This window comes from Hevea brasiliensis, chromosome 17, assembly GCF_030052815.1.
Source record: "Hevea brasiliensis isolate MT/VB/25A 57/8 chromosome 17, ASM3005281v1, whole genome shotgun sequence".
Classification (NCBI taxonomy): Eukaryota; Viridiplantae; Streptophyta; class Magnoliopsida; order Malpighiales; family Euphorbiaceae; genus Hevea; species Hevea brasiliensis.
In genome coordinates this window covers 7,557,637-7,580,543 of record NC_079509.1, presented here as the reverse complement: position 1 = coordinate 7,580,543, position 22,907 = coordinate 7,557,637, and the positions used below count along the sequence as shown (strand labels likewise).

Here is a 22,907-nt window from a genome sequence, read left to right as displayed (position 1 = left end):
ATTTATGCAATTGGTCAAGGAGCTAATTAAAATATTACCAATGATGAAATTTTGAATTGCTTTGCTTAATTCTGGAACATTCTTGCATTCAGATCATCAGATTATATGGCAGCTACTAAAAAGGTTTACCTTTTTTTTTTTTATAAATTAATTCTCTTACATATGCAACGAGTGGATTCGTATTTGGAGTAAGGTTGGGTTTCCACATCCTCTTCCCATAAACAAAATCTTAATCTTAAATTAATTAGAATTAATTATATAATTTTTTTTAATCTTTTAGTTATATTTAGAATTAATTCTGTATCATTAATTGTAAAAATTAAAAAAATAGATAAAATGATGAAAATATATTACAGAAGACATTAATTATAATATAGCGAGAAAAAAAAAAAGTAATTCTAGTTCATTATAATTTATCTATTGCGGGTAAGCGTATAAATTTCTGAAAGATTAAGGGGACAGAAAAAATTAAGTGAAAAGAAGGGGTTACCAAACAAATATTCAAAAGAATAGGGTATGATTGACAAAATAAACAATTAGGGTTTAAGGTTTCGGCATCCGCATAATTTCTGCCTTGTTTGTCTCTCAAAGGAAGTGAACTTCAACGGAACAGTCATTAACAATGCCGCGAACTACCACCGTAGAGTGCCCTGGTTGCCCTCCGCTTCGAGCCTTAACTTTCGACGCACTTGGTCTCATTAAAGGTTGCTTTTCGTATGTAATCAATTTGTTTTGATTCTTATGCTTTTTATTTATACATTTTTGACATTGAATTAGTTTTTAGTGATTGAGTCTCGTGGCGATCGAGGAATCCCTCAGGTGGTAGAGAGATGGGGTAATCCAGACTCCTCTAAATGCGTGCTTGCTGTTTCTATGGATGATAGTAAAAGAGATCCTGTATGTGTTAGTGTTATTGTGCTTATTTTTGTGGGCTGAAACTTGAGAAAACGCAATTAAGTATTCGCAATTTGGTCAATTTGATTTTATTAAGGAATTCGGGGAAATGAAGGTTACTTCTGTTTGTGTCGTTTGCTATAATTTTTCTCCTCTTTTTGGACTTCAATAGCATAAGTGGAAATTAGCTGCTTGTTATGCAACAGTTACTTCAATTACTGTTGTACTGACGGTGTGTGTAATTTTGCTTTGTGCAGTTATTAGCTGTTGCAAGAAAAAGCAGTGTGGTTAGTTACCCTTCTTTCAATTTTGAATATCGTGGTCAGAGTTTTAGTTTTCAAATTGTGGCTAGTCGTTATATATATAGTCTTATTGAAGCTTCTCTTATTTAATAATGTACTTATTGTTTGCAGATTGAACTTCTCAATCCACTTAATGGGGAAATTGGCGTTTCAATTTCTAATGTTGGTGATGCTGGTACTCAACCTGAGGATGATGCTGTTATTGGTTTGCATTTATTCAAAAGACACAGAGTATCTGGGTATTGCTATATATATATTGTCATTTTGGAAATCAAATAATACGAAATTTATGGCAAACACTCAGTAAATGCTGATATCTGTTGTGTTGATTATCTTTAGATCATGCACTTTGCTTACATGTTCAACAAAAGGAAATGCAAGCATGAGGTCCATTGAAGTTACCAGTTCAACAGTAGATAATGCCAGTACTGTTGCCCCTAGAACCTGGAAAGTTTCTGCTTCTGGGAATATTTTATGTTCTAAAGTGGATGGAAGTGAAAACTATGCTTTATTTGGAGGGTGAGTATCTTATAACTTTGCAATCTAAACATCAAAGTTAAACTTCACACAAATTCATTGACGTGATGAATGGCTTCTTTTCTTTAATTCAGGAAAGCTGTGGAAGTCAATCTATGGGATCTTGAGAAGTGTTCCAAAATTTGGACTGCAAAACCTGTGAGCCATCATATACTTCCTCACCTTTTTTTTTTCTTTTTTGATGGTATATACTTCGTTACCTATTACTGTTGAACAACCTCCTATTATTGAACAAGCAAATCAAATGATTTTTTGTTTCATGTATTTTGGCCTCATATATTCTATTTTTTTCACCTTCTACAGCCTCCTAAAAACGGCCTTGGTATTTTTACTCCGACATGGTTTACATCCGCAACATTTCTGACTAACGATGATCACCGTAAATTTGCAGCTGGAACCAACAGCCATCAGGTAATCTTTCATAGCTGTACTTTCTTTATGTTTAAACCCAGTAATTTGATTTAAAAAGTCTGAAGGGCAGCATCTTGTGGATAGCTGTAATGTATAACAAGTAAATATTGATATAAAAATTGTCTTCGAATATGATAGTCTGTACTTGTACTTTCTTTGTTATATATACATTTGAAGCAATGTTGGTTAGGTTGGATATGGTTGCTCCAAAATGGTGATATAGTTAGAAAGTTTTAGTTCTTGCATCACATTCCTTGTTCTTATAGTAGGAAGTCTACCCTGCTTTTCATATGTCCTGAAAATGTTACTGGATATCTTTTTTTTAGTAGTTGGCATGACATGTGAAAATGAATTTTCTATGTAGTTATGATTTTTTTAAAAAAAAAAAACCTGAGCAAAGAAAAGGCATGTAATATTTTTATCATCGTCGTCATTGTCACTTTTTGCAGTGCTTTCTCCGAGTCACAAACCAAAAACATGTTTTCTGATGTTTCATATTATCTTCTTCCATGTACCTATGAGGATCTTCTTGCTACAGTGTAACTGAAATTCTGGTTGACTGAACAGGTTCGTCTGTATGATACTTCTGCTCAGCGCAGACCTGTAATTTCATTTGATTTCTGTGACACCCCTATTAAAGCAGTCACTGAAGATCAAGATGGCCATACAATCTATATAGGAAATGGGTCTGGTGATCTTGCTTCTTTTGACATACGCACAGGTACTTGAATATTTGATTCCATCTCTTTTAACTAAAAATAACAATAAGCCTTTTTTTATTTGTGATCTGCTTTTATCTTATTTTGCTTTCTGCATTTGTTATAGCAATGTCAAGGAATATTAATTCAGTTACATACTTCTTGAAGATTATCCTAAATTTTTTTATAGCAATATTTGGACCCTGGAAAGTACATTAAAAATATCCTTTGTTCTTTTCTGTAATAATATCTGTATAGGTTGCTCTGCATGGGTAGTTAGGGTCTGGCTTTATGGTCTCTCTTTCTTTAGTAGGTTGGTTGGTTGGTTGGTTTTCCCCCACAGTCCTTGTTAGTCTTCAAGTAGATGGGGGATGTGAGGAGGATGTTAGTCATAAGATTAAAACTGGATGGTTGAAGTGGAGAAGTGCCACGGGAGTTTTATGTAATCGCAAAATTCCCAATAAGTTGAAAGGAAAATTTTACCGTACAGCCATACGACCGGCCATGTTATATGGTAGTGAGTGTTGGGCACTGAAGGAGTCGTATGTGTCTAAGATAAGAGTTGCGGAGATGAGAATGTTAAGGTAGATGAGTGGTCATACTAGACTAGATAAAGTCCGTAATGAGAGTATTAGAGAAAGGTTAGGAATGGTGCCAATTGAGGATAAGTTGAGAGAAGGAAGATTGAGGTGGTTTGGTCATGTGAAGCGTAGACATACAGAGGCTCCAGTTAGACAAGTAAAGCACATTAGGTTAGAGGATAGAAAGAAAAGAAGGGGTAGACTTAAACTGACTTGGAGAAGAGTAGTACAACATGACCTAGAAGTATTACACATTTCGGAGGATTTAACCCAAAATCGTTTAGAATGGAGAAAGAGAATCCATATAGCCAACCCCAAATTCTTGGGATAAAGGCTTAGTTGAGTTGAGTTGAGTTGAGTTATAGTTAAATACTAGTTTTTTTTCTTTTATTTTTTTTAATGATGATTCTGTTAACAGTGAATTTTCTTTTTTAGGGAAATTGTTAGGATGCTTTTTGGGGAAGTGTTCTGGAAGCATCAGATCCATTGCAAGGCATCTGGAGCTCCCCGTGATAGGATCTTGTGGTGAGTTTGTGGCTTAGCTTGTCTCTTTTCTTTAGTGGTATTCAGAAGTATGTCTTTCTGCAGTCCTTGCTTACTTCTGTTCTGGGGTGTTTGTTATCTGTCTCAGTTGGAGTGTATATGGGTATGTGCTTCTTTGAGTTTTGTGTTTGCTACTTTTGCACTCAGGGATGCTGTTTGCATTGCTGAACACTTTTGTTCCAGCTAATTGAACTCTTAACTCTTCAGTTCATTTTTCTGGGGCTAATTTCTTTTTTCTGCTCTTCATTTTTGCTTTTATAGGTCTTGATAGCTATTTGCGCTTGTGGGATATAAAGACACGACAACTTCTTTCAGCGGTATGTTCCTGGACTTTATTTCTATCATGATCTGTGAAATAACTACTTTACAGCTATTATGGTGTTTTCCTGGTAATTAACAGTTTAAAATTGAGGATTGGCTTTCATGATCCACCAAAAGCTTGGATCACTAACTTTAAGAGGACAAACAGTCCATCATGTGAACTAGTAACTCATCCTCTCTCCCCTTCCTCCTGTCACATGATGTGAATGCTTGAAATAGAATAATCACATAAAGGGAACTGGAAGCATTGTTAAAATTCTTATTCCTTTGGGGTAGACTATGAAATCACTATCAGGGTTTGCTGGCTCTTCTATACGTTGTCACTTCATATTAATATCATTTTAACAATTGTTGATTGTGAATTCTAGTTCATTTTTAGAAGGTGTTTCCTGTATGGTGCTTAAAATATAGGGTAAATTATTTTTTAGTTCCCATGTTTTGCGATTATTAATACTTAAGTCTCGTTAGTTTGGAAAATAGTTTAAAAAGTGTTCCAAATCTTAGGGATGTTTTAATATATTTTTCAAAATAGAGAGATGAAAGTGTTAATAATGGTAAAACCCATGGACGAAATAGTAATTAACCTCAAAATATTCTAGTCTTGAGGAATTTGATTTAAAATTAAGTCCCTTGGAATCAAGTCAGTGTGATGCGTAAGTTCTTTTGTCTAGATAGAGTTCTTATTTGAATTTGGTTTTAAAAACTATGATGATTTACTATGTTTTGGATTTCAATTATTTTAGCCAACTATATTGTATCATTCATGCAGGTTTTCCTGAAGCAGCATCTTACTAATGTTGTTTTTGATTCCAATTTTACTGACAAAGGTTAGTTTTTATTTCTTTCTGCATGGCTTCAGAAATTATTTTTTGGGCACAGTAATATTACTTTCATTTTTCATGGTCAGTGAACATGGAGTGATAAAGAGGTACAAGTTGTTTCCTGTACCTGGGTTCTGGTTTAATGAGTAAATGATTAACTATTGCCAGCAACCACTATTGAGAATGGATTGTGACATAGAGTGCTTCACTTGATCATTTTTCTTTCTTGCATAGGACATGTGGTTTTAGGATTCACTTTTTCTAGTGGCTGCTCCGTGAATGGAATGAAATATTGGGGATGATAGTTTATTCAGTTGGATCATGTCTCTCCATTGGGGATGATAGTTTATTCAGTTGGATCATGTCTAAGGTGATGCTAGTTGTTGTGTTCCTCTGGAAGAAAAATTGGTATGGACTATGGAGAAGAATGAAAAATGACATGTTTCTTTTGGAATTCCATTTTGGCAAGCGTTTGATGTCCAATGAAAGTTGAGAAGTATTAAAACTTGTTTCTTATCTAGGTTACTTTGGACCTTTGTGTCTGAATATATTTAGAGCTTGGAGACGGCAGATCTTGTATTACTTAAAATTTTATCGGAATTTGAGTATTCCTTTTGAGATTTTTGTCTTTAGTGGTATATTTTTGTACTTGAGTGCAATTCTACCAATGATTATTCTAGTCTATGTTTGCTGCTGATTGTGTATCCCTTTTATGCAAGCAGAAGTTGCAGTGGAAGCACAGAATGCGAATGAGATCCAAAATGAAAACGAGATGGGAACAATGCCCCAAAAAAGAAGGAAAGCATCTACAGAAAAAGGAGGCAAAAGGAAGGCATCTAAAGAAAAGGATGGAAGCAAGAGGTTAAAATCCAGTGAAAAGAACCAATGAAAGAAAGTGAGATTAGTGACAATTCCTGATTACCTGCTTATGCTATTAACAAGGTGAAGAATGGGATCATGCATTGTGATTAGATGGTGCTACGACAGGATCACATTCACATGGCAATGTTTATGCAGCATTTTTGCGATGTAAGTGGCAGAGGAACACTTCTTTTTCTGCCTTCTGTACTTAATGTAGACAAAATTATTTATGCGATGAATCATTTTTGCATTATATTTTCATCTCTACCTTACTGTCTCTCAATTTTAATTTGTACTATTATATTTCATTAATTTTAGTTTAGTGGATATAAAAGCCATTTGTAATGAAATGTAATGATTCGATGATATGGTATCTCCATCTGGATCTTTCAAATATTTCTTTAACAGATAAATTCAAATCAGTTTAAAGAGGATGACCAGAGACGATACAGGTCAGTAGCTTCTATTTGATCTTCTTGCTGAATCAACAAGTTAAGTGAACTCTTTAAAAAAAGGTAACTGATAGCTGTACAGTTGTATTTTGTATTAATTCTGTAATATGAATTGTTCACCGTGTAATTTTTTTATTATTTAACAAAAATAATCTCTACCAATTTTATCTCCAATATCACTTTGTTGTGTAAAAGATTTTTTTAGGCTGACATACCCACAGCAATCACAGGGTGAGATGTATGTATGGAAGTGCCACTGATTTCGAGAAGATACATCTATATACACATTTGATTGCTAGTTTACTGGTTTTGGGAATGTGTATATATATTTTTACAAATATTTAATACAAATTAGCTATATCAACTATCGAGTTAACAATAACAAATAACAACAATAACTATAGTTATGTTTAACTGTTAAACCAAACAAACCCTAAACTGCACAGCACAACTTATAGCTGTGTCTAAGCTCTGATGGTGGTTTAGTTACAAAAACAATGTGTTAGAGATGGCCTTTCTATTTTCTCAACAATGCAAGAAACATGAATATCCCGAAATGAATCGTGAATTGAGTTTCTTGTACCATTGTTTCTCTTATTTCATATACCATTGTGAAAGAACTGGTGCATCACATCACAAATGACAAGCTTCACTTCATTATCTACTGCATAGCTATACTAGTACAATGAAATGCAAGTTCTTTCAAAAGGTAACAAACGAAATTAACATAAGTTTCTCCACAAATCCAAATAAGAATCCCAGTAAAACTGGGCAGCAAAAGAAGCAGCATTGAGTTACTCTGAGGCTCCCTCTTTTTTCTCTGTCTCTGATGATAGGTACCTATGTTGAGGAATAAGAAGGTAAATAATGCTTAATTAATAGAGTATTTGTTTGTGGGATCAATTGTCACCAATAGATCAACTGCAAGTGATAGAAAACCAAGACAAAATTCAAAGGGCCAATGCCTTAAAAAATGTATGAAACTTACTTCAGATTTGCAATTATGGCCTTAACTTAAAAAATAGTGGCCATAATTGGAACTAAAAATGAGACATTGGAGCACGAGTGGTTATTTTTGAAGCTCAGCTCATATTTGCAAATTCACCTAGCAATAAATTGATATTACAGGTCTGAAACCCCTTCCTGTTTTCTCAAAAGAAAAAAAAAATCTACTAAAAGGTAACTAGGACGCCCACTGTCTTGAAACATAAGATTTCTAAGATGCTGAGAAAAAGGGATCTAGCATCAGTTTGCATGAGGGAAACGAAAGGAAAAGGTTTACACATACCACATTAAATTTGAACTGATAGCCTTCATCTAATGACATTTAAAGTATCATTTATTGATTTCAAATATTTATTTTATTTTATTTTCTGATTATCAAAGACCTCTTTCACTATTAATGACAAAAACTTTTAAACAGGGAAATAAAATTTTCTCAAGCATTACAAAGTGTGGCAGCATTTCAAAAGAGCTTATTATCTAGTAGTGGAATAGTGGAGGTCTTGCCCTTTTTAGACTATGAACTCTTTAACAGTTCATGAAAATATGCCAAATGACTGGCCTATCACGATGTAACCTAAAAGAAACTTTCTTTGGCTGAACAATAAGTGGGAAATATCCATATTAATTTTTAATTTTACTTCAAATTCCAGCAGAATGAAGAGGGCGTATAATGAATATAGGTCAACTTAACACAAATCACTTGCAAAGCCACTCACCCCTGGCCCTTTGCCCAACGGGAGAGTTGATACAGTTGCACAGTCTCGTTTGAAGCATGACAAGCTAGAAGTAGATAGTTGCGAGGTTGTACCATCCATGCAAACCTCATGAACAATGCTGAATAAACACACATAACTGCAGCACCAAAATGAAGGTTCTAATCATAACTATTCATTAGTTAGTGCCTAGTGAGAAAAATTCATGTTCTGTTGAAACTAGAAATTTTACCTCCAGTCATATTTCCAGAAATCATTTCTGGTGGTTTTTTCATGTCTGCCAAGCCCTGTTCAATGAGCCAGATGGAATTGTAATAAGGTCATAAAAGCACAGAACTAGAATTTTATAATCAAGAGTATTTATATTAAGAAGGAGTATTCTGTATAATCTAAAACACGGCGGTAAGGCATACAGCAGCAACAAATCCCCAGTTGGCAACAGGTCCCCAGAAATGGGTTGTTTTTGGACCAACCGGACTGTTCAAGAATGCTCTGAATGAAGCCATATTGAGCACCTCTGTAACAATTGCAAATCAAAATAGAGGTCAGATAATCCATCATAGAACAATTACAGATTCCAGGATGAAAAAAGTTAAAAGAGGAATGAAGAATCAACCAGATTCAGTCACAAAACACAAGGATAAAAAGTCCATCACTTAACATATTGAGGTTAACGTGGGAGAAAATTCTCAGTGCATCACAGTAAAAGGCACATGATACTGGAAGCTTTCTTTGGTCTCAACAAAAGATGCAATGCACATAATGTCCATTCCACCCTATTTTTTGGCTAAGTGATCCACGTATGACAATGAATGACGTGGTTAGGACTTCAGAGTCAAACCCCCAAAAAACTGGAGAAAGGCTTTCAAGCTAAAACAACGAAAGCAAGAATACGTTTCCTTCTACTCCCCAATTCATTCACTTCTAGAGCCCTGCCTAGAAAGTGTGAAAAAAAAAATGGTTCATGCCCAAGACAGTAACTTTAACTAAAATTTCACACCAAATCCATTGATTAAACGTTTTTTCTTCTTCTCTCCAGTAGAGCCTAATCCAATACCACCCCGTAAATTTCTTAAATTATCCAGCAGAATAATCAAAGTATTAAAATTTGATTATACACAAGAAAAACAAAAAGGAAAAACCTTAAAAAATGCTAATAATACGAATTAATCAGTAATTAAATCTCCAAATTTTCTGTCACACTTATGGTAAGATTACGCAATTTTCAGTAGATTCAGCTCCTAAAATTTATTTCTTTCTATAAATAACGACGATGTGCGTGTTCATTTCTATGCATACGTGAGCATATAAGGAGAGGTCAATGTGGAAGCTTACCTGATCGAAGATCGCCGTAGAATTTGAAGACAGTGGGTGTCAGAATCGGAGCGAGAGGAGGGAGACTTGGGGAGAATTTGATGGTTAGGTAGACCTACTGAAAGCTAAAAATGCTTTGGAATCTTTGATTCGGTGAGGTCGACTCCAGAGAAAGCAGTGAGTGAATACATCAATAAACAAAATAAATTAATATTCATATTTTTTTTAAAATAAATGATAGGATTTATTCACTAATCATATAAAAAAGAATTACATCCTCAATGAATGATGAGTAAGAATGACCCATTCATTCCAATTAGACAAAGTAACAATTGCTCTAACTAGGAGATGAGCACATTGGTTTGTTAATTTGCGAATATATTACAGGTTACAATTTAGAATATCATGCATTAATAATTGACAATCAATTAAAAGAGAACTCTTAATAGAGAAATTCATACTCATATTCGCCATGGCATGCACTAGCAACATATAATCAGACTAAAAAATGATGTTCTGCCATCCATGCATCTTTGTCTAAGATAAAGCCTCTCTGAAACTCATGATTTCTGCTCGGTAATTAGTCATTTGACTTGATAAAGGAATAACCCTTACTGCTAAAACACCCCCTGCATGATTACGAAGAATCCACCCAAAACTAACTTTTCCTTGAGCAGAATTAATAGCTGCATCAATATTTATTTTCAGCATTCCTTGCAGCAGGCTTTTCCATCGGATAGATGATGCTACTGGGTCAGAAATTGATACATTAGACTTTATTTGAGCTGCAAACCACTCATTGAAACGACGCACCACCTAAGAATTTACCTAATTTGGACGTTGACGCAATTTTTTCCATATCAACTTGTTAGGGTTCTCCCAAATACTCCAAACCAACATAAGAGCTTGAGAAACTTGAGTCTAATCACACACAGCGAACAAATTCTGCAACCATTCAAGCACATTACGAACATGATTCATCCAGAAAGCACAACATGACATCCACCAACATTCTCAAGCAAAATTACAGTTAAACAAGCAGTGGACCACTGTCTCATTTTCAGAGTTACATGTTGGGCAAATATTTACAACTTCAACCCTCTTCGTCCACAAATTAGACAGAGTAGTAAGTGTATTTGTACAAGCACGCCAGATAAAGATTTTGACTTTTGAAGGAACAAAAGCATTCCATATTTTCTTTTATAAACCAGAATTGACATATGCACTGTTACCTTCAGAATTGAGCAACCTGTACATGCTATGAACTAAATACATACCTTGCTTTTATGGCTACCAATATATAACGTCTTCTTAAGATGTCATAGGAAGAGGAATCGATAATATTTTTAAGCATCATGATCATTAAAAACATTCTGCACGATATCTTCATCCCAAGCCAATTCGTTTAGCTTAAAAAGATTTGCCACTCGAATGTTCCCCATGCCTACTAAACAATCAGAAGTAATAACATCATTATCTTGTCTCGGAATCCATGGATCATCCCAGACATGAATTTTCTATCCATTCCCAATTCGCCATTTGCATGCTTTCATAATAAAAAATTTCGCCACGAAAATACTATGCCAATAATAGCTTGGATTACTCCTAATAGTAGAGTCAAAAAAAGAACCATTTGGGAAGTAACGAGCTGCATAAAATCTTATTACCTACGAATCCGGGCGAGTGATAGAGCACCGGGATGCCATATTAAAATGAGAGAGTCTACGAAAACCCAATCCACCCACAAACTTACTAGCACACATCTTATCCCAAGCCATCCATCTAATTCTCAAACATTGGCTATCTCTACTTCCTCACTAGAATGAATTCATTATCTTCTCTATATTAGAAATAATATCATTCGACAGCTTGAAAACACTCATGACATAGGTTGGTATTGATTGAACTACCGACTTTAGAAGTACTTCTTTCCTCACCCTCGATAAAAGAATCCTTTTCCACCCCTGAAGGCTCTTCCAAATTCTATCTTTAACAAAATCAAATACAGCTCTATGATTCCTACCAACATGCGAAGGAAGGCCAAAATAAGAACCATAATCTTCCTTATGAGTAACATGGAGAGCATTACAGATTTCCACAACTTGATCATGACAAGTATTCGAGCTGAAAGAAATTGAGGATTTTTGGAAATTCACCACTTGACTCGATTCTTTTTCATACAATTCTAAGCACTATTTAATAGACAAAGCTTCTTCTTTCTTGGTTTTAAAAAAGAGGAGGCTGTCATCTGTAAAAAATAAATAAGTGATCGAAGGAGCTCCCCTTGCAACATGGCACCCACGAATTAAGCCTCTGGATTCATTTTTGCAAAGAAGAGATGACAAACCCTCTGCACAGAGAATGAAAAAGTAAGGTGATAAAGGGTCACCTTACTGTAGACCCCGCTCTGAAACAAAAAGGCCTATCTCATGACTGCCATTAATCACCATATAGCAAACTGAAGAAATACAAGACATTACAAGCTCCACCCAGGTACGACTGACCCTTAATTTACGAAGCAATTGCTGCCAAAAACCCCATTCATTCTATCATAGGCGTTGCTCATATCTAGCTTTAAAGCTGCCCATCCATCCTTCCTTTGAGTCTTCCTCTTAAGAAAATGCATAGTCTCATATGCAAGATGAATGTTATCTAAAATCATTCTACGCGGTACAAACGCACTTTGAGCATCTGAAGTCAAAGTAGAGAGGAACACCTTAAGCCTATTAGCAATAACTTTGCTAATAATCTTGTAAAACACATTACACAAAGCTATGGGCCTCAGATCAACGACTACTTTCGGATTTTTTTTTTGAATCAAAATAATAGAAGTCTCATTAGTCTCTTGGGGAACATATCCTGAATGCAAATAATGAAAACAAGCAATAGTTACACCATACCCAACCACTGACCAAAATCTTTGGAAGAAAGCCGAATTCAGACCATCTGGCCCTAGAGCCTTGTTGGGTGCATAGAAAAAATAGCAGCCTTAATTTCTTCAGCATCACAAGGCTGAGCCAGCATCTCCAATTGTGTAGGAGCGATAGATACATCAATACAATTCAAAACCTCATCTCCAAGACAACCATTCATTGCAAACAACGTTTGGAAATACTCCAAAACCACAACATCCAGACCATCATCCCAAGTTTTCCAAATGCCTCTAGAATCCTTCAAAGTGAGAATCGTGTTCTTCTTACGCCTAGTAGAAGCCATAACATGAAAGAATTTTGAATTTTTATCTTCAGCTTGAAGCCAATGTTGCTTAGCCCATTGCTTTCAGAAATTTTCCTGACTATTCTAAAGATTTTGATACAAGGATTAGCCTCTGCATATAACTTCACTAACTCATCATCCCTCTTACCTTGCAGCGTCTTTAATTTTTTTCCCTAGTCTTGAATCTGCTCTCGGAACTGCCGCGACATTTGAAAGCCCCAATTACTCAACTCTTCTATACAAGCACAAATTCTAGAGAAAATATCAAGCCCTATACCTTTTGCCTAACCAGAAGCCACCATATCTTTACATTCAGGTTCTTCAAGCCATTTATTTTCAAACTTAAAATGCTTGGCTTGATAAACTTGCGCAACTGCATTAAGATGAAGGTAAATAGGTGAGTGATCAGACGTATTGCCTTCCAAATTATAAAATATTGCTGCTGGAAATAAATTACACCAATCATGCAATCCAAGAACCCTATTAAGGCACTCTTGAACCTAATTCGGCTGGTCCCTACTCTGCTTCCATGTAAAAGCATACCCAACCATACCTAAATCACAAAGACCACAATCATGAATAGCACTTCTGAAGCCAGCTATCAACCAATTTGGATGGGCAATATTTCCTTACTTCTCATAAAGAGCAAGAATATCATTAAAATCACCTAAGACACACTAAGAAAGCGAAGATATAGTTTTTAATTGCCACAAAAGATCCCAAGATTGTCTTCTACGATGCCTTTTCAGGAAAACTGTAGTATCCTGTCAACTTCCAACGAGCAAAACCATCTATATTAACAACAACATAAATAAAATTGTTCGAAAAACCCAATAAACTAGCCATTTGTCGCTCCCTCCACAACAAAGCTAAACCTCCACTATGCCCCCATTGGATCCACTGTGAAAAGACCCTCAAAATTCAAAACTTTCCTCACTTCCTCTATTCGACTTCTTAAAACCATAGTTTCTATGAGAAAAATTAGAAGACACAAGCTCCTTCAGAACTTGAATTGTTCGTTGGTTCCCAAGCCCTTGACAAATCCAAACTAAGGTACTCAAGGCACTTGGCAGGCCTAGGAACCACCAGTACTCGCCACATCCACATTTTTTGAAAATAAGTTAGATTGAGCCTCCAAAACCATTACAAAGTCTACATGCTGGATTAATTCCATACCATTAGGAGAAACAAGATCATCATTACGTTGCCGTTTTGGGTCTACAAGGACGATATCGTCATTTTGAAATGTGGGACCAAGCATAATCATAACTTTCTCACCTCCCAGGATAACATCCTTACTCTTGTTAACAAACTTACCATATTGAGTACCGTGATTTGAAATAACAAATTTCGCGCCTAACGTTTGATAGATTGCATTCCTTCCATCCTCCTCTAGCTCCGGTGGCTCATATCGTAGCCACTTCTCACCGATGGCTTTCTGTTTATGAAACTGAGCACGTAACCAGGTGCCATAGGTTTTGATTCGATGCTCTAGTTTCACATCAAAATAGCGTTCACAAGATCTGGAAGAATGACCTATGATACCACAAAAAAAGCAAAAGGTGGGAAGTCTCTTATATTTGAAATTGAGTTCTCCAATTTCCACACTTCCTCGGGCAAGTTTCATGGACTTTTTGATTGGCTTTCGAACATCCAAAGAGACCCTGATCTTCATATAATTTCACCACATTCCAGAAAAATTATGCTAATTAGATTCAATAACAGTCCCAATACGATTACCAATCACTTTTCTCAATCTCTCAGTCATGAAACCATTTGGGATGTCATACACTTGCACCCACATGTCCACAGTATTCAATTGAACGTTCGTAGCCTTCTCCCCCTTCTTCAACTCCTTCATAATCAACAGATGCTAAGAGAACGTCCAAGGACCTCCCTTCAACACATTTTCAAAATCGAGCTCATGAAATAATTAAAAAATGAAAAGATTATTCCCCAGTTCCTTCACACAATCCTTTCACCGGACTCCAAAGTGATGCCATTTGATTTTTAATAGCAAAAAAATTGATAGGCTTGTTTGTGAGAAAGCATCCCACCAATATCCAATGAACACCCTCTACAGGCTCCTCCTTTTCAAGCTCATCAAGATCCAAAATAACTTCTGGATCCCCCACTATGGACATATTCTCGTAGGCCTCCTCTATCAGGCGATTACAAAGGAACAGATGATTCATAGGAAAATATGAGAAGAAAAAAAGACCAAAACGAGGAAAACTCGTCAAAAGAAAATGAGTGAAAACCTTCATGTCATAGAGACAAGACTAGATATTTAAAGAGATAATGTTATAATAATGATATTATTCATATTTGTTATTTATTTTGTTCTCAACAAATTTATTTTGTTATTGAAAAAATAATAAATAAAAAAATTTTAATATATTAACAACAGTCTAATAATCATTAATGAAAATTCTTACCGTTTGAAATGCATTATTCAATTAATAAATTAAATCTTAAAAATAAATTTTAATTATTTTAAATTAACATATTTAATTAATATCATGCGATTAAATATTTTCATTAATTAACAATTATATCCAAACATTTTAACTGAATTATATCATTAAAATTTATTAAAATTTGATTGAATTTTATCGTTATTCAAACTTAAGACCTATGGATAGAAATGTCTGAGTCCATGAATCAGGTAGTGTTTAACATATGAGAGAATATCGACCATTTTGAGGTAAATGCATAAAAAGCGGTGGTGATGGCTTCATGTTCGCACCATGTTTGGTTTTATACTTTCATGAAAGAAGCACCATTTATTCTTGTGATCTCTATTCTACTCAACTTTCACGCGGAAACTACCACCTATTTTTCTTGGTTTTATAGGGAACACACTTAAAATGGAACAAGAAACGTACTCTACTACTTTTTCAGGAGGAACATCTCATGGCGTTTCCATCCACGGATTGGCTTTCACATATTCTCCTTCGGATTTGTGCCATTGTCTTGCTAGCCTCCACCTTCTCTGTGCTGGGTCATGGTTTGTCATCAACCTCATTTATGCATATTAATTTCTTGATTGAAATCTTTAAAATAAGGAGACTTTTTTTTCTTGCTGCAGCAACTGCTTCAAGAGCACTAGGATTTCCGCTGAAGTTGGAATCACATATTGCCTTGAACTTCGAAGATGAGACAACTATTATTAGGAGATCAAAGTTTCCCAGTGATTTCTTGTTTGGAGCTTCCACTGCTGCCCCGCAGGTATCATGTTTATATATATATAATATATGCCAACGTGCATAATTAATAAACCAATGCTAATTTGTATATACGTATACCTTTGTTGGGCAATAGATCGAAGGATCAACCAAGGGTGAAGGAAGAGGGCCAAGCATTTGGGACACCTACATGAAAAAACACAAAGGTTAATCACACTTTTCTTTATTTCCCATATAATAGAGTCTGCAGCCCAGTCTAGAAATGATGATTCTCAGAATTTGCAAGTATCTTGTGCTTTTTCTTTCCTTCAGATAAAGTGATTGATGGAAGTAACATGGATATTGCAATTGATTCTTACAAGCGTTACAAGGTGTCTTTTTATATCTATATATCTCTTCCATACGTATAATAGGAAAATGGGACCTTTTATGGTGTTATTTAATTTCTTAAAGCTGTATAATTTCTGCCTGTAGGAAGACGTGGAGCATCTCAAGAACCTTGGAGTAGATGCTCATAGATTTTCCATCTCCTGGACCAGGATTCTTCCCAGTATGTTTTTGGTATCACTGTTTTCATCTGATGGTTTAGTCTCCCTACCAACTTCGAAAAGCAAACTTGTAACTCTTTGAATGAGTATATATATATATATGTGTAGATGGAACCTTGAGTAGTGGGGTGAACCAAGAGGGAATTGATCACTACAACAATATGATTGATATGTTAGTCGAATATGGTAAAAGCCTAGTACACACTGTTTATTGAACAAAATTTGGCTACTTCATATACATCTTCCACGCTCATTTGACGTTTGCCTTGCATGTTTATTAATCATGCACGCGTAGGTATCAAACCTTTTGCGACTCTGTATCACTTTGACTCTCCTCAAGCCTTGCAAGACAAGTATGGTGGCGTATTGAGCAGATCATTTGTGTAAGTACGAACATCCAAATCCATGTGAAGTAAGGTTGAGCATCTCACATTCAAGTTAAATCCATATATATAATTATTATTTTATGCGTTTCACATAAATTTGAGAAGATTAATTGACTGGTGCACCAAATACAAATTAATTGAGTTTCTTAATGTCCTTTTCCTTTTCAGGGATGATTTCAAGGACTATTGTGAAGTTTGTTTTAGAACATTTGGAGACAGGGTAAAAAATTGGATTACAATCAACGAACCACTAATGATTTCACAGCTTGGGTTCGACCTAGGGATTGCCCCTCCAGGCAGGTGTTCAGACCGCGCAACTTGTGAAGCTGGTAATTCATCCACTGAGCCTTACATTGTAACCCATAATCTTCTACTCGCCCATGCCGCTACTGCCAGGCTTTACAGGGACAAGTACCAGGTGAGTAATCTCTTCAGCTATATACCCCATCTTAAATAATCAGCATATTATTTGCTTGTAATTGATGGTGGTCCATACAATGAGGAAGCTTTCTTCTTCTCTTTTAACCCTTCGATGAGTAGGATTAAGATTTGATCCTGTTATGCAAATCATCAATTTATTGCAGGCAAAACAAGGGGGAGAAATTGGAATTTCCCTTGTAGGGCAATATTATGAGCCCTATTCTGAATCATTGGATGATAAAGCTGCACAAGAAAGAGCCTTGGACTTTCAGTTGGGATGGTTAGAGAGAATTGATCATTTGATGAAAAATTGTGTACTGTAACTTAGTTTATTATTATTATTATTATTATTATTTTAAAAATGTTTTTCTTGATGTAGGTATATGGAACCATTAGTGTATGGAGAATATCCTAGTATCATGAGAGAATTAGTGAAGGACAGGCTCCCAACTTTCACTGAGAAGGAGAAGAAGTTAGTGAAGGGCTCTTTTGATTTTGTTGGCATAAACTACTACACATCAAACTATGCCAAAAGCATCCCAATAGATCCAAATGCTACATCAACCAGCTATACTAATGACCAATTTATAATTGCCACAGGTGTGTGGTTTAAACCTTAATTAATCATTCCCTTTTAACACATGTCCCTTCACTCTTTAGAAAGGCTCTTCCTCTTGTTTTGTGATTGCAGTAGAGACCAAAGATGGAGATCATATTGGCCCAAAGGTAAGAAAACATAATCTCCAACACTCTATACTACATTTTAATGGACTTGCATTATCTTATACGTTAATAAGAAAAATTTATTTAGACTTAATCTATCATAAATTCAAGACATAAATATGTGAATACAATCTATTTTATATGTTGATCTCATCATGCAAAGTGTCTTGAGTTCACGATAGACCAGACTTACACAATAATTTCCTATTCATTCATATCTATATATGCATTTATCTACATTTTTGGTCATGTATAGGCTGAAGGGAACACCAACATTTATGTGTATCCAGAAGGGCTTCAGAAAGTATTGGAGTTCATCGAGCAAAAGTACCAAAACCCTAAAATCTATATCACTGAGAATGGTACAAAAGCCCTCCTATTTAATTGCTTCCATAATTTTAACTAGCAACTGTCTGTCATAGCCAGCTAAAATGTTAATATTCAATGGTTAAATTTGCTTGTAGGGATTACCGAAGAACGAAACGACAACCGTGGACTAGTTGAAGCACTGGATGATCCACATCGAATTGAATATATTCAGCAGCATTTGCATAGAGTTCATAAAGCAATCAAGTAATTATTTATCCAATATTAAAGACTAATTAAACTTAATTATTTATAATCCTATTACAACTCCACTTAAGTAACATGTCTTTTGGGCTTTCTAGAAGAGGATGTCTAAGCTAATTCTTCTGCTACTTGTGCAGGAATGGGGTGAATGTGAAAGGTTATTTCTACTGGAGTCTGTTTGATTCCTTTGAATGGTTAGGGGGCTTCACGGTAAGATTTGGGCTGTATTATATAGATTATAAGGACAATCTTAAGCGTATCCCCAAACTTTCTTCCCTGTGGTATCATCATTTCTTGCAAGGTGATAGAAGGCAGGCATATTAAATCTACTCTACTTTCATGACTATGATGTGGACATAGAGAAGTATACAACAAGATACAAGACACGGCCAGCCTTGAAAGATAAGAATACAACATATGTCAAGAACGTCTTGTGTGTGTATATACAGCTGAACATATCAAATAGATGATTTGTTTTATTGAATATTGTATAGTCTTTTCAATTTGAAGAAACGTCGATGATGCTTTATGGTTTATGAAAATTACAAGAAAAATAATTTGCTTCGACTAAAGAAAAGAGTTCACTCTGGCAGTCCAATTTTACATTCTCAAGGATACAGGAACCTCTAGCATGGACAAAATGCTATACATGAATTGAGTACACTTGATAAGAAGCACAAAATGTTGTACAACTTCGTGTCTTTTCATTTGAGTTGATCAAAAAATAGGTGTTCTGTGCTTGCACATGCATTCAGGGACTGGGTATGCAATTACATCTCGGTCTCTCTTGTTATTTCTTGGTTCGGGCTGGCCCTTAGATTTCCTGTGAAGCATCCTGACTATACTTCTAAATTCTGTTTCTGAAAGGGAGGAGTCCTCGAAGAAAGGAATCATTGCTCGCTTGTTAGGTTTTATGCACTTCCAATGTCCCACATAGGCACGGTGGCCCTGTCAATACAAGGAGTAGAGATTCAGATTCTTCTTGTGCTAGCTAAATCATCAATTTCCACTCAAAAGCCAAGCATTCCAATTAATGTTGAAGTGCAATAGTTACCTGCATAAGTCTCCCCATGTTTCCCCCATGGGATGGCATAAAGACATTGCTGCTCAATGAAACAATGTAGTCAATGGCAGCCATAGCTGAGGATTTCTTGACATAAGGTGCAAGTTCTCCTTCTCTTGCCAGCATGTCCTTAGTCACTAGATTTTGATATTCTGCCATAAGTGGCTGCAAAGCTCGAGTACCCCCAAATGGCTCCCCTCCTGCAATGTATATTCGTGCATTGCTTGGGGCCCCTAAAGCCTTTAAAAGCCTGCAGTACCCCGAAATTCAGCAATGTCTCTAATTACAGTTTGAACTAATAGGAAATCTGCCCTATACAAATTCAAGTTTATGCTTCTGGTTAGTTTACGCTTCTGGTTTACCTTGATATTTCTAATGCGTTGAGGGGACAAAGACCAGCAAGTTTTCGCTCAGTGTGGCTCGTGTTTAACCTTCCAGTCAGATATTCAGGTTGAGACTCCCGAACTTCAGCAATAATTTTGTCATATTCTGGGCCTAAACCAGTAAGACATCCACTTCTGACCCAGACATCCTTCTCCAGCCGGAGATGAAGGGCAATATATGGACCTTCAATCCACATTCTCCTTGCAAGCCGATTCCCAAGCTCCATAACTGGTGCTGCAAATCTTAATGCATGGAAGGCTACCTAAGACATGCACAGGGTATGCAAGGAAAAAAATAAGATAGTAATTTTTGTGAGAGAGTCCTTGCTGATTCTTTAATTGATGGCTGCCCTGTCTTACCTTGCACCTAAGTTTCTGCAGATCAGGTGGAAGATTCTTGGAGAGCTTAGAGGCTAGCCCTTTTAGTACAAGAAGACCTTCTTCATTCAGCTACATGAAATCATTAAGAAGTGTATTGTAAAAATGATCTCCCCAGCAAAGAGTTGAGAAAAGTGTTTGAAAGAAACCTCAAGAAAAGATTCCTGCTACCATTATAATTTCTATTGGTGAGCAGAAAAGGTATCAGAACTTGGTTCATTGTGTTGTAATAGGAAGATCATTTACAGGGCCTAGAAATTTCAACTATAGGTGAACTCTGTCTTAGTTTGCTTCCAGACCGACCAAAACCTCACCTCAGCCATCGAGATTCAACAGTTAAAAAAGAACAGCAGCAGATTTGAGTATCTGTAAATAAATGAAAGACAGAAAGAGTACCTTTCTAGAGAATTTGGCACGGATCCAAAATGGCGAAACATCATTAGGAATCTGGAGTTCAATGGACTGCCTCGACATCAAATGAGTGGAGGGAAGGGATGACACAATTCGTACATCAGCTCGTAAAATCCTCTTGAAATGTTCGACATCAAAAATATCAGAGAATTCACTGCAAATTATTAAGACAGAAATTTGCAAACTGTTATACAAATTTTGATAAAAAAAATGTGTTAGAATAAAATTCATTCTGTGTTAAAGAAAAATTCCATCAGGCTTAGAACTGTTGTTAACCCAATTTTCAATTTCTGGGGTAATAAAATTAAAATCAAGAAACTTCATTGTAGTCCATTAATGAGAAATAAAGAGCTTGTCAAGGAAAAGAATACGAATCAATTTGTTAACGTGTATCAACAGAAAGAATAACTAACATCATTCTAAATTATATCCAGAATAACTATCAGAAATCAAATTGACTAAATTCTTTTACCTATCATCGCCCCAAATCAGATTAACCTGCAGAACAGGCACGACCAGAGCTGCTTCAAGAATTCTAGCAATAACAACAGCATCAACAATCTGATTTCTCTGCTGGTTCACTCCCCCTGAGACTACTACTACCAAGAATCTCCTCTTCTCCTTTGAAATCCTTGCAGATGCCTTTCGGTATTTGATATTGAAATCCAAGCATGGCTTGTACCCTTCCCCATCTGGCTGCTCCCAAAACTCTATCTCTTCTTTCGACACATTTCCAGTAACCCCTTGAGCCGGTAATGGCACCATCACACTCTTTGCTAGTCCAGGGTCATCCTTTGCATTCGCAGAATTTCCTGAAGAAAGGGAAGCTAAAAGCATGTGTGAAGTTGATTTAGAAGGAAATGAAATAGGAGAAGATGGAGAGATGAAACAACATGAGACTGAATCTCGAGAAATGGGTATGAAGCTGAGAATGGAAGAACCTAAGAGAGTGAAAGAAAAAAGGAGTAAGAGAAAAAAGAGAGAGAGGGTTCTTGTGGTCGTTGTAGATACTGCAAAGAATTTGGTGTTGTTTCTTGGGCTCTTTCTTGGAGAGAAGAGAAGAGAAGTTAACGGAGAGGCGGAGACTAAGTGAAACACGGGTGATGGGGCTAATGTGAAGAATGGGTTCTTGGTGTTTCTTGCTCTAGCCATGGAAGCTTTGCTTGAGTTCTCTGCAACTGGAATCTCCTCTCGTTCCTTGATTTGTGTGTTAATCTTGGAGCAGTTCAATTCAATGCGAGGGGGAGGGAGGGGATTTCCGTTATTGATGTTGAGGTTCAAGGACTGAGATACCCTCGGTTCGTTTGGGAGTGGAGAATAAATCCAAAGGTGTTTTGGTCATAATAAGCATTTAATAGGGGACGGCCGTTAATTGGATTAATTTGGTTGTTACAATCAGTTGATTTTCCCGGGCGAAATGCAACCGGCGGGTATACGTGAATATGAAGCTATATTCTGTAAAAGACTCTTCCCTCTCTAAACCAAAAACGCTTCTCCTTCTCTCTACACGGTTTTTGGCAAGTTTTTCTGCAGGGGGAGGACCGGCTGTCCATGGTCGTCGACCTTCCCCTTCCTCATTTTCCTTCATTAGTGAAGCTTTTTATTTATTTTCTTCTTGTCTTTTCTTAGTCTTCATTATAAAGTTTTTACTGCATCTCTTTAAATTGGGGCTTTTATTGGGTATAAAAGGTGGCTCTATATGTTGAAGCTGGGCAGGCGGATGTCAATACCATTCCTAGTCATCTTTGACAAGCTCTTCCCGATTTCGTCGGGCATGACCCTAGTCCGGTTTGCTCTCTAGTTTGCTGCTTTTTCTTGATTTCCCTTGGGCTTGACGTGTTGTGTAGGGTGACTTTGCTCCCTTGCATGGTTGAAATTACGACTGCCTTGCCGATCTCCATGAAAGTTGATGAAGAATCTGCTAAAGGTTGGGTAATCAAGTGTGGCCGTTACGCCTAAAATTTTTAGAAATTGGATCTTTTGTGTCTAGGCTTGAATTTAATATTGCAATTCCTTTATGTAGGCTTGGGCCTTATATTCCATTTCATCTAATGAAATACATTTTTTGTTAAAAAAAGCTATGTTCTGTGGCTCAATCTCATATGTAATTTATAGATATATATTTACATATTTTTTCTTAATTTTATTATGTAATATTTATTATATAA

General features: G+C 36.1%; 4 protein-coding genes across 5 annotated transcripts; 2 read left to right on the top strand and 2 right to left on the bottom strand.

Moving 5' to 3' along the window:
* The first annotated feature begins 490 nt into the window (after nucleotides 1-490).
* LOC110665279 (uncharacterized) lies at nucleotides 491-6,583 on the top strand. Of its 2 annotated transcripts, XR_009145507.1 has the most exons (13): nucleotides 491-704; nucleotides 785-897; nucleotides 1,152-1,181; nucleotides 1,308-1,435; nucleotides 1,536-1,715; nucleotides 1,808-1,871; nucleotides 2,037-2,144; nucleotides 2,712-2,865; nucleotides 3,859-3,948; nucleotides 4,228-4,283; nucleotides 5,057-5,114; nucleotides 5,831-6,137; nucleotides 6,378-6,583. XR_009145507.1 is itself a non-coding variant. In XM_058139432.1 (12 exons), the coding sequence occupies exons 1-12, from the start codon at nucleotides 623-625 to the stop codon at nucleotides 5,995-5,997; spliced, it is 1,230 nt and encodes a 409-aa protein (XP_057995415.1). In that variant the 5' UTR covers nucleotides 491-622; the 3' UTR covers nucleotides 5,998-6,252. The 2 variants fall into 2 exon arrangements, 1 of the variants encoding a protein (XP_057995415.1); XM_058139432.1 differs by lacking the exon at nucleotides 6,378-6,583 and having other exon boundaries at nucleotides 5,831-6,252.
* Nucleotides 6,584-6,978: 395 nt separating this feature from the next.
* LOC110665278 (mitochondrial pyruvate carrier 1) lies at nucleotides 6,979-9,633 on the bottom strand. The gene is made up of 5 exons (XM_021825329.2): nucleotides 9,475-9,633; nucleotides 8,553-8,656; nucleotides 8,372-8,426; nucleotides 8,143-8,278; nucleotides 6,979-7,261 (listed from the first exon to the last, which is right to left on the bottom strand). Exons 2-5 carry the CDS (start codon nucleotides 8,643-8,645, stop codon nucleotides 7,216-7,218), a joined length of 330 nt encoding a protein of 109 aa, XP_021681021.1. The 5' UTR covers nucleotides 8,646-8,656; nucleotides 9,475-9,633; the 3' UTR covers nucleotides 6,979-7,215.
* Nucleotides 9,634-15,570: 5,937 nt separating this feature from the next.
* Nucleotides 15,571-18,855, top strand: LOC110665303 (beta-glucosidase 24-like). The gene is made up of 14 exons (XM_058139664.1): nucleotides 15,571-15,679; nucleotides 15,761-15,900; nucleotides 15,994-16,063; nucleotides 16,170-16,228; nucleotides 16,332-16,407; nucleotides 16,514-16,591; nucleotides 16,701-16,788; nucleotides 16,960-17,209; nucleotides 17,376-17,491; nucleotides 17,591-17,811; nucleotides 17,903-17,937; nucleotides 18,191-18,296; nucleotides 18,399-18,507; nucleotides 18,642-18,855. Exons 1-14 carry the CDS (start codon nucleotides 15,586-15,588, stop codon nucleotides 18,826-18,828), a joined length of 1,629 nt encoding a protein of 542 aa, XP_057995647.1. The 5' UTR covers nucleotides 15,571-15,585; the 3' UTR covers nucleotides 18,829-18,855.
* Nucleotides 18,856-18,960: 105 nt separating this feature from the next.
* LOC110665295 (O-fucosyltransferase 37) lies at nucleotides 18,961-22,142 on the bottom strand. The gene is made up of 6 exons (XM_021825355.2): nucleotides 21,212-22,142; nucleotides 20,725-20,893; nucleotides 20,311-20,400; nucleotides 19,930-20,213; nucleotides 19,559-19,817; nucleotides 18,961-19,452 (listed from the first exon to the last, which is right to left on the bottom strand). The coding sequence occupies exons 1-6, from the start codon at nucleotides 21,889-21,891 to the stop codon at nucleotides 19,222-19,224; spliced, it is 1,713 nt and encodes a 570-aa protein (XP_021681047.2). The 5' UTR covers nucleotides 21,892-22,142; the 3' UTR covers nucleotides 18,961-19,221.
* Nucleotides 22,143-22,907: the final 765 nt, after the last annotated feature.

Bases quoted from the DNA above. Each gene is read 5' to 3' on its own strand.
- LOC110665279 (XM_058139432.1), top strand. From the start codon at position 623: ATGCCGCGAACTACCACCGTAGAGTGCCCTGGTTGCCCTCCGCTTCGA. The intron at 1,872-2,036 runs GTGAGCCATCAT...CACCTTCTACAG, and splicing joins AAATTTGGACTGCAAAACCT to CCTCCTAAAAACGGCCTTGG. The intron at 4,284-5,056 runs GTATGTTCCTGG...TCATTCATGCAG, and splicing joins CACGACAACTTCTTTCAGCG to GTTTTCCTGAAGCAGCATCT.
- LOC110665295 (XM_021825355.2), bottom strand. From the start codon at position 21,891: ATGGCTAGAGCAAGAAACACCAAGAACCCATTCTTCACATTAGCCCCA. The intron at 19,818-19,929 runs GTAAACCAGAAG...GGGGTACTGCAG, and splicing joins AACGCATTAGAAATATCAAG to GCTTTTAAAGGCTTTAGGGG. The intron at 19,453-19,558 runs GTAACTATTGCA...TTGTATTGACAG, and splicing joins ACATGGGGAGACTTATGCAG to GGCCACCGTGCCTATGTGGG.
- LOC110665278 (XM_021825329.2), bottom strand. From the start codon at position 8,645: ATGGCTTCATTCAGAGCATTCTTGAACAGTCCGGTTGGTCCAAAAACA. The intron at 8,279-8,371 runs GTAAAATTTCTA...TTGGTGCTGCAG, and splicing joins TTCTGGAAATATGACTGGAG to TTATGTGTGTTTATTCAGCA. The intron at 7,262-8,142 runs GTGAGTGGCTTT...TCCTCAACATAG, and splicing joins CGTTGGGCAAAGGGCCAGGG to GTACCTATCATCAGAGACAG.
- LOC110665303 (XM_058139664.1), top strand. From the start codon at position 15,586: ATGGCGTTTCCATCCACGGATTGGCTTTCACATATTCTCCTTCGGATT. The intron at 16,064-16,169 runs GTTAATCACACT...TCTTTCCTTCAG, and splicing joins CTACATGAAAAAACACAAAG to ATAAAGTGATTGATGGAAGT. The intron at 16,592-16,700 runs GTAAAAGCCTAG...ATGCACGCGTAG, and splicing joins TGATATGTTAGTCGAATATG to GTATCAAACCTTTTGCGACT.